Here is a 13,992-nt window from a genome sequence, read left to right as displayed (position 1 = left end):
AACCCTATCAGGGGAGAAATAATCTTTTCTAGTATTATTATAACAAAATAAAAATGAATTTAATTTATAGCAAATTAAGAAAGATGGCTGAGCAGACCTTTTGTAGAATGCCTCTCAAAAAAGGACGCCTGTGCAGGCTTATGGAAAGGTATTTTAAAGCTCTTAAAGGGGCTGAGCTTGGGAAACTGGCAACACTCACAACATACAACTCACAGTCAGTTCTGGGTCAAGCTGGCAACCACGATGGCCGTGGCCATTTCTTTCTCGCCACTCTTCTCTTACGGTGACTTCCTCTTCTTTGCTGCCCCTCTGGCAAGCTTGATGTTCTCTTCCAGGGACTGTTCCCTCTGGACAACATGCTCAGAGGAGGCACGACACAGTCTTACCATCTTTGCTTTTGCGGAACATTCTGGGTGAACTTCTTCAAAGATAGATTTCTTCCTGCTTCTGGCAGACAGCAAGGGGCCCGACGGGGTTGGCTTTGGACTGCTGACTGCAAGGTTGGTGGGTTTGAACCCACCAGGCTCTCCCTCCGCACGAGGTGAGGCTGTCTGTTCCTGGAAAGACTAATAGTTTCGGAAACCGTACTAGTGTAGCTATGCGTCAAAATCTCAATGGCAATGGGCTTTGTTTCTGGCTGTCCATGGGTATTCTGTATTTCTTGCCAACATCATAATTCAAATGTATCAGTTCCTTATGGTCTTTCTTATTCATTGGCCAGTTTTCACATGCTTATGAGGCAACTGAAAGTACAGTGGCTTGGGCCAAGAGCATCTCAGCCCTCAAAGTGACATCTTTGCTTTTTAAAACTATCAAGAGATCTTTTTAAAACAATTGTTTTATTGGGGGCTCGTGCGACTCTTACCACAATCCATACATACATCCATTGTGTCAAGCACATTTGTACATTTGTAGTCATCATCATTTTCAAAACATGTCTTTCTAGCCCTTGGTATCAGCTTCTCATTTTATCCCCAGCCCTCCTCCATCCTCCCTCTCATGAATCCTTGATAACTTACAAATTTTTATTATTTTTCATTTCTTACACTGCCCCATGTCTCCCTTTACCCACGTTTCTGTTCATCCTCCTGGGAGCAGGTTACAGACAGATCATTGTGATTGGTTCCCTCTTTCTGCCGCACCTTTCCCTTATACTCCTGGTATGGCTACTCTCAATATTGGTCCTAAGGTGGTTATCTGTCCTGGATTCCCTGTGTTGTGAGCTCTTATCTGTACATGCTCTGGTCTACACAGATTTGTAAGGTACAATTGGGATCATGATAGTGGCAAGGAAGAAGAAGCATTAAAGAACTAGAGGAAAGTTGTATGTCTCATTGGTGCTACACTGCACCTGGACTCCTCTCCTACCCATGACCCTTCTGTAAGGGGATGTCCAATTGTCTACAGATGGACTTTGGGTCTTCACTCCGCACTCACCCTAACTCACAATGATATGATTTTTTTGTTTTGGGTCTTAAAGAGATCTTTTGCAGCAGATTTCCCAATGCACTATGCCCTGTGATTTCTTTTTCTTTCTTTTAATAATAATTTTATTTGGGCTCTTACAACTCTTATAACATTCCATAGATCAATTGTAACATGCATATTTGTACAGATGTTACCCTCATCATTTTCTAAACATTTACTTTCTGTTTGAGCCTTTGGTATCAGGTCCTTTTTGACTTCCATCCCCCCATCCCTCATGACCCCATGATAAATTATAAATCATATTGCTTTCGTATCTTACACCAACCCTATGATTTCTTGGGTGCTGTTTCCATAGGTGTTTATTTTGGGGACAAATAAAATGACATCCTCGACGACTCTAATTGCGTCTGAGCTTATTTGCTGATGTTGCTATTTGGGCCAGTTGCGAGGATTTTTGCTTTATATTGATGTGGAAGCCATAGTCTTATCTGCATCAACATGTGCTTCAAGTCCTCTTTGCTCCCAGGAAACAATATTGTGTATTCTGCATTTGGCACTTTGTGAACAAGTCTTCCTTGATTCCTGATTTCACATTCTTGTTGGATTATTTGCTCAGTCCACAGATTGAGTTTGAATCTACACGAATCATTCAGTATGCCTGGTTCTACTGGAGCAACTAACACAACCTATGTAGTTAGTTTAGATAATGCCCTACTTGAACTAGAATTTCCAGACAGAAAACTTCTATTTCAAAATCATAGAAATAATAACTAAAAAATAACCCAAAGATCCACTTAGCATTTTCTCTGCTCTTGTAAATATATGGTACACGGTATTGCTATGCAGCCGAAATTCAATTTTTAGAGCTAAGGCAGAGGCTAAGAGCAAATTTTCCGCAAACTATTTTTATTCTTTTGTTTTGACATCTTTTAACAGCATGGCCACCACTGACCCTCTGAATTTCCTGAACCAGGGTGACAATTATAGGCAGCAGAGCTCGGCTGCCAAGTGTAACTACAATGTGTCAGATTGGAGGTAACTGAAAGCTGCATCCTCTTTAAATGTGTCCCGCAGGGATGCAGTGAACTTCAAACTAATGAAAAGATGGCAAACAGTTTGCTCACAATCCCCCAACAGTTGGTTTCTAAATACCAAATTTGAGCTTTGAATGACTTCTCTTCACCCTGGAGTATGAAGTCTGATCAAAAGCTTCATGCAAGTAGCTTATAACCCAACCTCACGGGCCCTGAGTTCTAGGGAGTGATATGCAGTATGAATGGAAGACGCACTAAACGAAGTGAAAGACCAGGAACAGAAGACCAGGGATGGCAGAGAGTGAGGAATGAGGCAGGAGAAGGAAAGGGTACAGAGAAGAGCTCCCGGTCAGAGGCAGTGCGACGGAGGCCCTCTCTTTGTGTCTTTGTGGGTCTCCTCCCCACAGCATAGCACTCCGAACCGAAGCTGCTACGGAGCTAGTTGCAGCTGGATCTGTTCAGTGCTTACTTTCTTCCTGATTCTTCCTAGTGAAGCGGAAGACACTCCAGGCAGCAGGCTAAAAGATAGCAGAGGGGGTCTTGAAACATATCTCACTGTTTAAAAGAGGACGAAAGTAACTATATAAATTTGTTAGAAATGTTACAGAAATATGTTAATACTACAGGACTGTTCTGTGGCTGAAAAAAAAGTTCAATTTAACACAGGAATCATTTAGTGTTATATGAATATTCTGAATGGGTAAACATGTGTGATATTTAAATAAAACATATTAAAGCCCATTCATAAAAATTATTTGTTTGTATCATTAAAGTCTTCTCTTTTAAGCACATTTTAATGACTTGCTTTGCTTATAAATTGCAAGCTACAATGAAATGAATGAATCAAAACCTTACATTTATGCTTGTTAAACCACAAAATGAGAAGAAAAATTAGTAAACATTCAGCATATTATTGTGGATGAATATTAATATACTTTTACAAAAATATACATATGATTTATGTCTGTTTCATAATTTAAATTAGCTGCTTAATGATGCATAGGTACTATCTTCTCTTTATCCATATCCCAGCACAATTTAATTTCAGGCAGAATCAGAAGAATGCCTTCTAGCCCAATGTTTAGGGAAACCATGTCCTAAAAGCTAATGGGAAAGGATGACAGGTAGCTCAATAGTGACATGTCTATCAAACTTTTCGCTTTAAAGATGAGTAAACAGTCCAAGAAAAGTCTATATACATTACTAAGTAGGATCTAAAAGGTGATGTTAATTATTCAAGGTAGTGGTAAATTCAGAAGCAGCTGATGTATGAACAGTCATTTTGTGAAGTCTTAGTAGCAGTACCGGTTGCTATGTAGTTAATTTCAACTCAATGTGACCCTATGGGTATCAGAGTAGCACTGTGAGCTTCATAGTCTTTTCAAGGGCTGATGTTTCAAAAGTCAACTATTTGAATGTTTTTCCAAGTGCCTCTCAGTTAGCTAAGCATCTCAATAGTTTGTGGCTCACAGGTATTCCCGAGTAGTTAATATGAACCAACCACTTATGTGGCCCTCAAGAGGAAGCGATATCACAGTACTGAATGTAGATATGGATAAGCACTTGGCTGGCAGTTGGAACCTACTAGCTGCTCCATGGGAGAAGACATCTTGTGATCTGCTCCTAGAGACCATCGGGGTCAGTTCGATTCAGGCTTGAGAAAGAGGGTACATGAGTCATTAACAACTGTGTGTGTGTACTGAAAGTTAGGAGTTTTTGGGTCAGCAACAGACAAAACAACTGTAAAAACAACTGCTGATTCCAAGACACAGGCAGCAGGCTCCAGTCTTCTCGTCCTTGGCCCAAGCAGTACAATAAAGGGGTAAGGCCTGCTGCAGTGGAGGAAGCAACTGATTTTATGCTGCGGGAACACATGGTTGCTACTTAGGAGAAGTTTGATGAGAACCCTCTCCTGATTATCAAGACTATATCAGGCATATTTTATTACATAGGAATATCCCCAAATGTTTCTATTTAACTTTTCTATAAAACACCTTTTCATCAAAATGCCTGGGATGTGGCAAAAATGGTGGCCGTCTCTTTGTTGGCTGAAAGTGTGCTCATGGCCTGATCAGAAAGAAGGACGGCCTCCACTGGTTAGTTTGTAAATGAGAAAGAAAAGTGTCAGCGTCGGGCACTGGTTCATTTCCAACAGAAAACCATCCCGCGAGTCACCAGGAGATGCCGTATCTCTCCAAGTGCTATGCGTCACGTTTCTAAGGCATTAAAAGTGTGGGAATCCCCCACACGCAAGTGGACCGATAAGGAGCTAGGAGGAAGAGTGAGAGGAGATTTATTCACAAAGAATGAGGATCGATAAAACGCTGTTCACCTGACAGAGCTCATGACCCACCTGTATGCTTCTTACAACTGGATGTGGGAGGAGAGAGATTCTGAGAAAAGCTATGTTTAACTTTTGTCAGAAATAAAGCTACTCTTGTGGAGAAACAGGATCACTCTATCAAGTTAGCAGAGCAATGCCACTGAAAGGTCCTTCGAGAAAGCCTGGCAACTCCCCATCAGATCCTAGTTCTTCTACTGGTTGGTACCACAAAAGCTGAACTGGGCAGAACCTCAGAATATCCTCATACTTACGGGTTCTCTTCCTACTCATCTGGAAGCCTAGTTGGGTTGACAGTACACTGGGTGAGGATGGAGTTTTACAAAATCAAGGGCTGGAGTCATGTCTGTGAAGAACAGCTACTTTTCTTTGTCCTTGCCTGACTCTAAGTCTATCCAGGCTGGTTTGTTCACTTTCACTAAATCAAGCTATGACAGTCAAGAAAATCTGTTTTTTGCCCTAATTTAGTTACTAAGATTTATCTTTCCATCCTTTTCCTTTCTCTAAGAATTTATTTCCCCTGGGCAGAATAAAAAACAAAACAAAAAAAATTTTGTGCAAATTTTATAAGCTAGAAAGGCTGTGCTTTATTTCTAAATTTTTGGAATAGTATTCAGAAACAAATTAAATGACAAAACATACACACATATCACAGTTACTCATGGAACAACCCACTTAGCACAGGAAGGGGCTTTGGAAGTACGTGAATCCATCCTCCTCTGAAAGCTGGAGTGATCTCTCAAATTAAAAACAAATTTTAATACTAATGAGGCTTCAAAAAGCCTCCATTCACAAAGCATCCCATAGTAAAAGTGATAAAAAGGTTTCTCAAATTTGAAAAAAACTTAGGGCAACTCAGTCTAAATCTTGAAAATCCTATTTTGTGAAAGGATAGACAATAAAGAAAGACAACTCCTCCATCTTTCCTGGCAAACTCTCAAAAGAAAGAGAACATGATTTTTAAGGAAAAAAAAACAAATCTAATAATTTATTTTTTGCATCTACTCTCCTTGGTTCCTCTCTTTGTCTGCCAATATTAATAAAACTAATTAAGATGTTGATTTGGTTTACTGGTTTCTAAAAACGTCTGTAGTAAATTTAGGAGCGTAGCGGTTACGAGTTGGGCTGCTCACCGTAAGATGAGCAGCTCAAAACTACCGCTGCTCTGTGGGGAAACATGGGGCTTTCGACTCGCATAAACAATTACAGTCTCGGAAACCCAAGGGTCTATAGGGTGACAATGAATCAGAATTGACTCGCTGGCAGTGAGTTTGGTGTGAGTGGTAGAATGGTTAAATGATCAGTTTCTGATCATTGAAATGATCACCTGCTTGAACTCAGCAGCTGCTTTGCAATAGATGTGGTAGTTTTTTTCATGAAAGATTATAACCGTGGGAGGCCCATTGGTCAGTCTACTCTGTTCTACAGTGTTATTATGAGTTGGAATTGACTCAATAGTAGTACTTTTTATTTGGTTTTATAGCAATTATAATCTGCATTACTAATCAAGCCTTAATCCATTCTGGTACTGCGACTGTTACATATTTTTGTAATTACATAATTTCATGTCAACCTGAAGACATATAACACGTGCAGGGGTGGACTCTAGCTGTCAATCGGGTCACAAGTCTGATGGTGCCTCCCTGTGGGCATGGCCTTCCATAAGGAGGGTCCTGGGAGCCTCCCCCCCCCCTCTCTCTCTGCCTTCATTGCCCCGCTGGTTGACTCTGGTTGCTGCGAGCCCAGTGATGCGGCCATCACTATTGAAGCCACATGACTTTGCATCCATCCGGCCTGTGATCTTCCTGCATTCTGCATCATTGCATGTGGCCACATGTGAACAAGGTCTTATGAAGTAATATCAAATTTATGGACTAGTATTGGACTTATGCACTTAATCTGGACAGGGCTGGGATGTTTGCTTGATATAGAATTACTTCTTGATATAAAGCTTTCTTTTACACACATGAGTATCACTGGATTTGTTTCTCTAGTCAAACTGGCCTAACACAATTTTCTACTCCAATTAATCGATACCTTTCCTGATAAGGATTATTCTTTGTAGATCCACTGTTGTATCCAACAATTGTTGATCAGGTAGGTGACTGACAAAGTATTGTAGCCTAAAATATTACATCCTAAAGAATGTCAACAGTGAATTACAAACAGAAAAAGAAAAGTAGCAAAGGGCATAATTAAATGGTCAAAGGCTGCTCTAAGCGACTTCCATATTAAATGACACGCTTGTAGAATAAATAGAATTCTTAGCCCTGCTTAACCTATCAACAGGGAAGCCAAAATCACAGAGAAGTGAATAACTTGCCAAGATTACACCTGGTCAATGGAGGAGCCAACATTTGCCCAGAAAGTCTTACTACAGAGTCCAGGCTCTCAATAATGATTTTTAATAATTACTACTGCTTATTAGACATCTCTCTAAAATTGTTTATTCAATATGAATTTCCGAAGGACTTCATGCTTATTTTTATGGTTGCCCAGCAAGAGATGGTTGTTCCACCTTAAGGCTACTCACACCCAAGAAGGTTCTTTCTAATCTTGCCCTTCCCGATGCCATTCTTACGGTCCCATTCTCCAAGACTAATGTAGGCCATCACCTAGAGCTTTATAAATGCCAAGTGGCTTCCTATTGGTGGAGTGAAACCAGATTCTTAAAGCTGCATTAAGTCAAAAGGGAGGGTAATAGAAAATATCTTGGTTTTGTTATGAACATGCTTTTAGTAGGTCATGATACAAGTGTTTTTTACAAAATAGCTTGAAAATCTTACACCAAATTGTACTGCTTTGATTCAGAAAATACCCATAAATGCTTGTTAAATAAATCGATGAATATGTTTAGTTCACTGTATTTATAACATGTATGGATATCATTTTGTAAATCAAGCTTGATGCGAGGCTACTAAGTTTTTAAGACTTGGTAAAGTAAGGAAGATTAAGGATATCTAATTATGTGCTGAGTTGTGTTAAGCAAAATACTTTCAAAAGCACAAACATCAAACATCAATGGCTTACCTCTACGTCCAGGATACACATGGGGATAGTATTCATAATAAAGGTCTGGCTGATCAAGATTTCCGAAGGGTTCAAATTCCATTTCAGCATTCTGGAAAAGGCTCAACTTTACCAGTAGTGCCAGTCTCACAAACCAGAGCTAAAGCCACAAAAGGGAATAGCAAGTTATTTTTACAAATATAAAATAATGAAATTCCCATTTCCTATCAATTTGGTATTAAAACTTGAGTCCTCATATTAAGCAAGAGCATTATCAACTTTTATTCCTTGAAAATCTGCATAATTATGTTTATAAACAGACTCTTGAGCTTATTAGTTATGCAAATGATTGTGTTTGATGCCATTAATTAGTTCCATGAATACGTACGGGGTGGAAATATGTACAAAGCACTACGCTAGCTAGGTGTGAGGAAGAAAAAAATATATACTATCCCCTCTTCAAGAAAGTGGGAGCGCATACAAATACATTAGGTGGAGAAGTGATAATGGATTCGAGGAAGGGAAACCAAGAAGGACTGGGAACAGACTGTGGATAAAACAGTGTTTGAGAAAAGCATCCAAAAATACACAGAACCTCAAGAGGCAAGCACTAGAAGGGACCTGGTGCAGGTTCACCAGGGACAGGCACCAGAGTGGGCAGTATGCATTGTGTACAAGTACAGCACACTGCCCAACTGGAGAGGGCACACAGTATGCGTAGGAAAATGATAGACATTAAAGTGAGAGCTGCCAGAGTAGAGGCTTTTAGAATTACAAGGTATCTCCGAAATGAACTAATTTAATCTTCTCCTTTTACCAATGAGAAACAAATGAAGCCCAAAAGGAAGTGATTGCTCAAGATCACACACATCATCAGTAAGACCATTAAAAGATGGGAATCAAACCGAGTCTCACATTCTTTTCATTATAGCTTAATGTTTATGGTAATTTTGTAGGGGGTTGTGTATACAAGATGAGAAGCTTAAATTGGATCTGGTTGGCCATGGGAAGTTTGGATAGCTTTTCAGTAGGAAAATGAAATGACCAAAACTGTGCTTTAGGAAAATTACTCTGGCAGCAGTTTATTGAATGAACCTGACTAGAAAGCCTTGCTAAGTTCACATGAGTCAGTCAGTCCGGGTGCAGCAGAGCACCAACGCAACACACAACTTTCCTCTAGTTCTTTAATGCTTCTCCCTCCCCGACTATCGTGGCCCCAATTCTACCTTACAAATCTGGCTGGTACAGATAAGAACTGGCAACACAGGGAATCCAGGACAGATAAAGCCCTAAGGCCCAAGAATGAAAGTTGTGATACCAGGAGGGTAAGGGGAAGGTGGGGGCAAAAAGGGAACCAATCACAGTGATCTACAAATAACCCCCTCCCAAGAGGGCAGACAACAGAAAAGCGGGTGAAGGGAGACATCGGTCACGGTAAGACATGAAAAAATAACAATAATTTATAAATTATTAAGGGTTCATGAGGGAGAGAGGGTGGGGGAAGGGGGGTAATGAGCTGATACCAAGGGCTCAGATAGAAAGAAAATGTTTTGAGAATGATGGTGGCAACAAATGTACAAATGTGCTCGACACAATGTATGTATGTATGTATGTATGTATGTATGGATTGTGATAAGAGCTGTACGAGCCCCCCAAAATTGATTAAAAAAAAGAATAAAGAAAAGAAATAATTTCACACAGGAAGCTAAAGCTAATATTCCCATGAGGGCCTGGACTTGTAGTAGTAAAGGATTTGAGAAATATGAAAGAATAATAACCTAACACAAACCAGTGCATGGAGAGCTGAGGAGAAAGCAGCATCTCAAATTATATGTGCCTTTTCTTATCTTAATCATTCAGTCTTAGTGGGAAGAGATTACAGAACAAAGAGCATTCTTTAAACAAACAAACACATTCCTCAGGCCTCTCCAAAGCTGTTCCCCTCAAACTCTTTTTTGTTTGGGGTAACTTAATACGCTTCATTCTAGGGGCACCCCTACAAGTCAGAATAAGTTATAACACTCCCCACGGAAAGGCAAACATTTGTAAGCCTTTTCAGCTCCTTTTCCTGACAGAAGTTTCCTTTATTTTACAAGGAAACTTCTGTTAACTTTTTATTTAAAATTGAAGGGAAAGTTACTCTATTTACCCAGGGCTTTGAACTAGTTCAGTTCAGTTTAACCTTCCAGAGATGTTCTGAATTGGAATGAACCCACTGAAAGCCCTGCCACAGCAAGGAAACAAAACACATGGAATAATTACCATCACTCCCCTGGGATAGACCTAACCAACCAATTGGATCACTCTTTTCTACTAGACCTCAACACACCCCTAATCTGCTACAATTGAGCCCAATCACCAATCCTAAGAGGGAGAACTTAACTGCCAATCTTTTAACATGTCTGATCTTTACTATGAGATCACGTGCTGACGACCCTACAAATGAACTCATGGCTCAAACCACATGTACTTCCTAACATGGTCCTGTGAGACTCCCAATTCTTATCAGTGTCATATAAAGATTGCAGTATAATACATAAAGTATAATCAAGCAGGTATGAGCTAGAGTAATCTCATACTGAAATTAAACTTAGGATATGAAAAATAAACCCTTTGCTCTAAAATTATTCTTATAATCATGAAAAATTATGTTCCTTTCCCTGTTCCAAAGTTATGACAAGCCAAAAAAGATGCAGGACATCTATAGGTGTTTTACCTGCAATGAATCTGTTGTGTGACTGGTAGGCAGCCCATTCTTGCCATAGCCTTGACCATGGGCTGTAAGGAGGCGTCCACATAGGTCGACTGCTGCCCTCCAGTTTTTGCTGTTCTGGAAAGACACAATGAAAGAAATCACCAAAACAAACACACAAGCCCCAACAAACCCACTGAAGCACACAGTTGCTAGCTTTGCTGGAAGCAGCTCCCTCTAGCCATTAGTAATAATGACAAGGTCGGTCGGCTGGCTGGTACAAAGAAGACTGCCATTTGTCAGTGTTGATGTGCAATTAGGCAATAAGGGGCGCCCACCATGGGACACAGTTCAAGATGATCAAATCATAAAAATATTAACATTTAACAACGGATACAACAGAAGAAAGAGACTTACTGGAAAGTTCCCCGCCTCTCGGAGAAACCTGGTGGCCTTCCTTTTTGGCAAGGTAACTATCTTGTGATTTCTCTCCATTTAAAATCAGTGGGTTAATTTCATGCTGTGCACCGGGTGTACTCATTTGTCAAGACTTGAATGTGACTATACAGCAAGTGGTTCTATACGTTTAATATAATTCTATTTTATCAGTGTAAAAATTCAACAAACTATGCTAATGTTACATGCAAAATAGGTCACTCTTTTGGCACACAGCTTCCACAGCATGTCATTTTATAACTTCAGCCATGGAAATGCTAGCTTATAATTCTATACCATCTCATTAATTTGGACTCTCTTGCATTTACTTCTGTAAATGAATGGGAAAATGTAACCAGAGGATGTTTTAAGCTTTTGAAGAACCTAAAAGTGGATGCTCAATATATTTTGTCAATCGAACTATTTTTAATATTTCAGTTGTACATATTTATACAGCCAGAAGGTATGTAGAGTCTGTGCAAGGCTTTGTGGGCATGATGATGAATGGACGTCCCACTGACTGCACTACTAGGAGTTAGGCCCTAGGTTAGGGGTCGGCAAGCTGCTTGCGGCTCGAGAGCCATGCGTGGCTGCTTCAGTTCCTACGTTGGGCTCTGAAGTAAAGCTGAAACATTTTAAAAGGATATTACTGAGATAATGATGTATTTGTTTGTAAAAACATATTCATGACTCTTGAATAACTTTTAAATTGTTGTGAGGGATAGGATTGACTTTTCCGTCTTAAAACTCTGCTCTCGAGCAAGGAAGACAAACACTAAACAATGCTTTTTGCAAAAATTAAACAATTTTGTGTGCATGTAAAGTGCTTCTTGAATAAGAAGTATAGGATGTCCTGGCAGTACATAACTGGGTTGCCTAATTTCCCTCTGTGGGAACCAGCCCCACATCCACATGGGTCCTCAGGGGGTGGTTGTGTAATTGAGGGGTAAAATTAAAGAGATGTCAGACAAGGCATGCAAGGGCTCACCTCTTCTGATAGAGACCAGCACCAGAATGAGGTAGTAATGTATACTCCCCCAGCCTGATAGAATCTTGGGCATGTGAGCCACGGTAAGCACATACATAACAGGAAGGGGTTCTATTAGAGGATATACATAACACAAGGGGATGAACTAGGGCTACATATGCCATAGGAAGGGGAGGTAAAGAGATATACATGTGACAAGAAGGTACATATGTAACAAGATGGAAGGATTCTAGAGTCAAAATGGCAGCCTAACATTGGTTATTCTGAGCTGCCTTGACCTTAGGTGTCTTTGAGCTCTTCTCCAGGGGAACAATCTATAATCCTTACCAGAAGGGAGTGGGCCCCACTTAGGGTGGGACAGTAAACAGGGTCTGATTTCTTTCGATGACAGACAACCTTCATCCAAGTAGCCTTCAAGCAGTTGACTTTCAAGCGTATACAGTAGCAATAACGGGCTCGCAAGCACCTTAAGATTGGCATTATTATGGGGGTAGATTTGGGGGAATAACTTTTACTTAGGAGAATGTGAGTGGGATGAATCTCCAACCCATGAACCTGAAGGTCTCCCTCCACAGATGCCCCGGGTTCCCGGACTCCTTAACATATGGACGCACAGAATTTGTGCTCTCTTCCGGAGCAGCAACAAGGAAGGAAGCCTCCTAAAGGTCTGATATTTAGTGTGAGGCCTGCAGGACGACGAGGAGTCGGCCAGGTCAAGAGAGTGGAAGGAGAACAGCTTGAGTGAAGACCTGGTGGTGACAGATGAGAACGAAAGTGTAGGCGGGACCTCTGGAGACATGCAAGAAGTTCTGGATCTTTCTTCTGGATAATGGGGAACCACTGATGGGCTTTAAGCAAGGAAGTGACACGATCATATTAAAAACAAAAGACAAGTAGATACGAGTATGATACACATCTGTTTTACATAATAACGCTCTCGTGCATTGTTCTTTCTGGAGAATATTCTACACACCAGACAAAATTCTAAGTGGTAACGATACAGAAAATATGGGGACCTTATAGGTGAAAAAAATTATTCCCTAACTTTCCCTAATATAATCCCGAAATACTTTTGTTTGGGTTTCCTCTGGATACAAGCTAATTTATATACCATCACACTGGGAGAAACTGCTGTAGCAGAACAGAAACCATGTGGTAGGCTCCCTGGGGCAAGAGCTGTAAGTTGTGCATGCCATGTAACCTGCGAATACCTTACCTGGGTATGTGACCAGGAAATAACAAGCATGTAAGGCACAGCGTCCACCATGAAGTAGAGATGAAATATGTTAATACAGCAGGTAAAAGTTTCCAAAATTACGACACAAATTTTCTGTTGTGCCACATTTTTTGGGTAAATAACAGTGTCAACAAGATTCAACACTACCTCCTTGTGGAACTATCCTTGTTTTATCTTTTGAGTGTGTATGGGCACCTTAGTAGAGCTGTGCTATGTACACAAAGACTATGATGCACTCAGTCACATACATTTAAGGAGCCTCAGTGTATTTCCGTGGCTTACTCATTTCCTTTGATCAAGAATACACCATTGTATGCATGAACCACCATATGTTCATTCACTCACCTTTTGAAGGATATTGATTGTATCCAGTTAATGGAAATTATGAATATAGGTGCTCTAAACAGTTTTTACGTGGACGTAACTTTTCAACCCATTTCAACTATTCAGCCGATTCAGATAGGTTGAAAAATTATGTCCACACAAAACTGTCAGTGTATACAGAAAGGTTTCAGAATGAAGATTATGGGTAAAGGCAGAGTGTTTAAAGAAGGAGAAATATTAACAAGTATGGGGAGAAACAGTAGGAAAACCTAGACATGTTGATGGCCTATTTGTAGTTGATATTTACGTATACGTAGTTGTGGGATTTCTTCAGTAGGACTCAGCTTTCTACTTGCTTTCTATGGTCCTGAAGTGTAGTCAGTTAGCATGACAGTTCTAGCCGTAATCCTTTCTGAAATGTACTTTGAATTCTATAGGTGCTATGCCTGTGGTTATAAAGCCATCCTGGAGGGAGTTCACTGGTATGCAAATGGGCAGGATAAA

The 13,992-nt window shown here is 40.3% G+C and overlaps 1 protein-coding gene across 3 annotated transcripts in view; it reads right to left on the bottom strand.

The window, feature by feature from the left end:
* The window catches only part of TRAPPC12 (trafficking protein particle complex subunit 12), a 169,955-nt gene that overhangs the window by 96,452 nt on the left and 59,511 nt on the right, over positions 1-13,992 (bottom strand). For all 3 annotated transcript variants that reach the window (XM_075556376.1, XM_075556377.1, XM_075556379.1), the window contains exons 4-5: positions 10,529-10,642; positions 7,834-7,972 (exon numbers count right to left, since the gene is read on the bottom strand). In XM_075556376.1, coding sequence (XP_075412491.1) covers positions 7,834-7,972; positions 10,529-10,642 — 253 coding nt within the window. The remainder of the gene's footprint in view (positions 1-7,833; positions 7,973-10,528; positions 10,643-13,992) is intronic.

Source organism: Tenrec ecaudatus, chromosome 8 (assembly GCF_050624435.1).
Source record: "Tenrec ecaudatus isolate mTenEca1 chromosome 8, mTenEca1.hap1, whole genome shotgun sequence".
NCBI classification, from domain to species: domain Eukaryota; kingdom Metazoa; phylum Chordata; class Mammalia; order Afrosoricida; family Tenrecidae; genus Tenrec; species Tenrec ecaudatus.
This window is presented reverse-complemented; position numbering and strand designations above follow the sequence as displayed.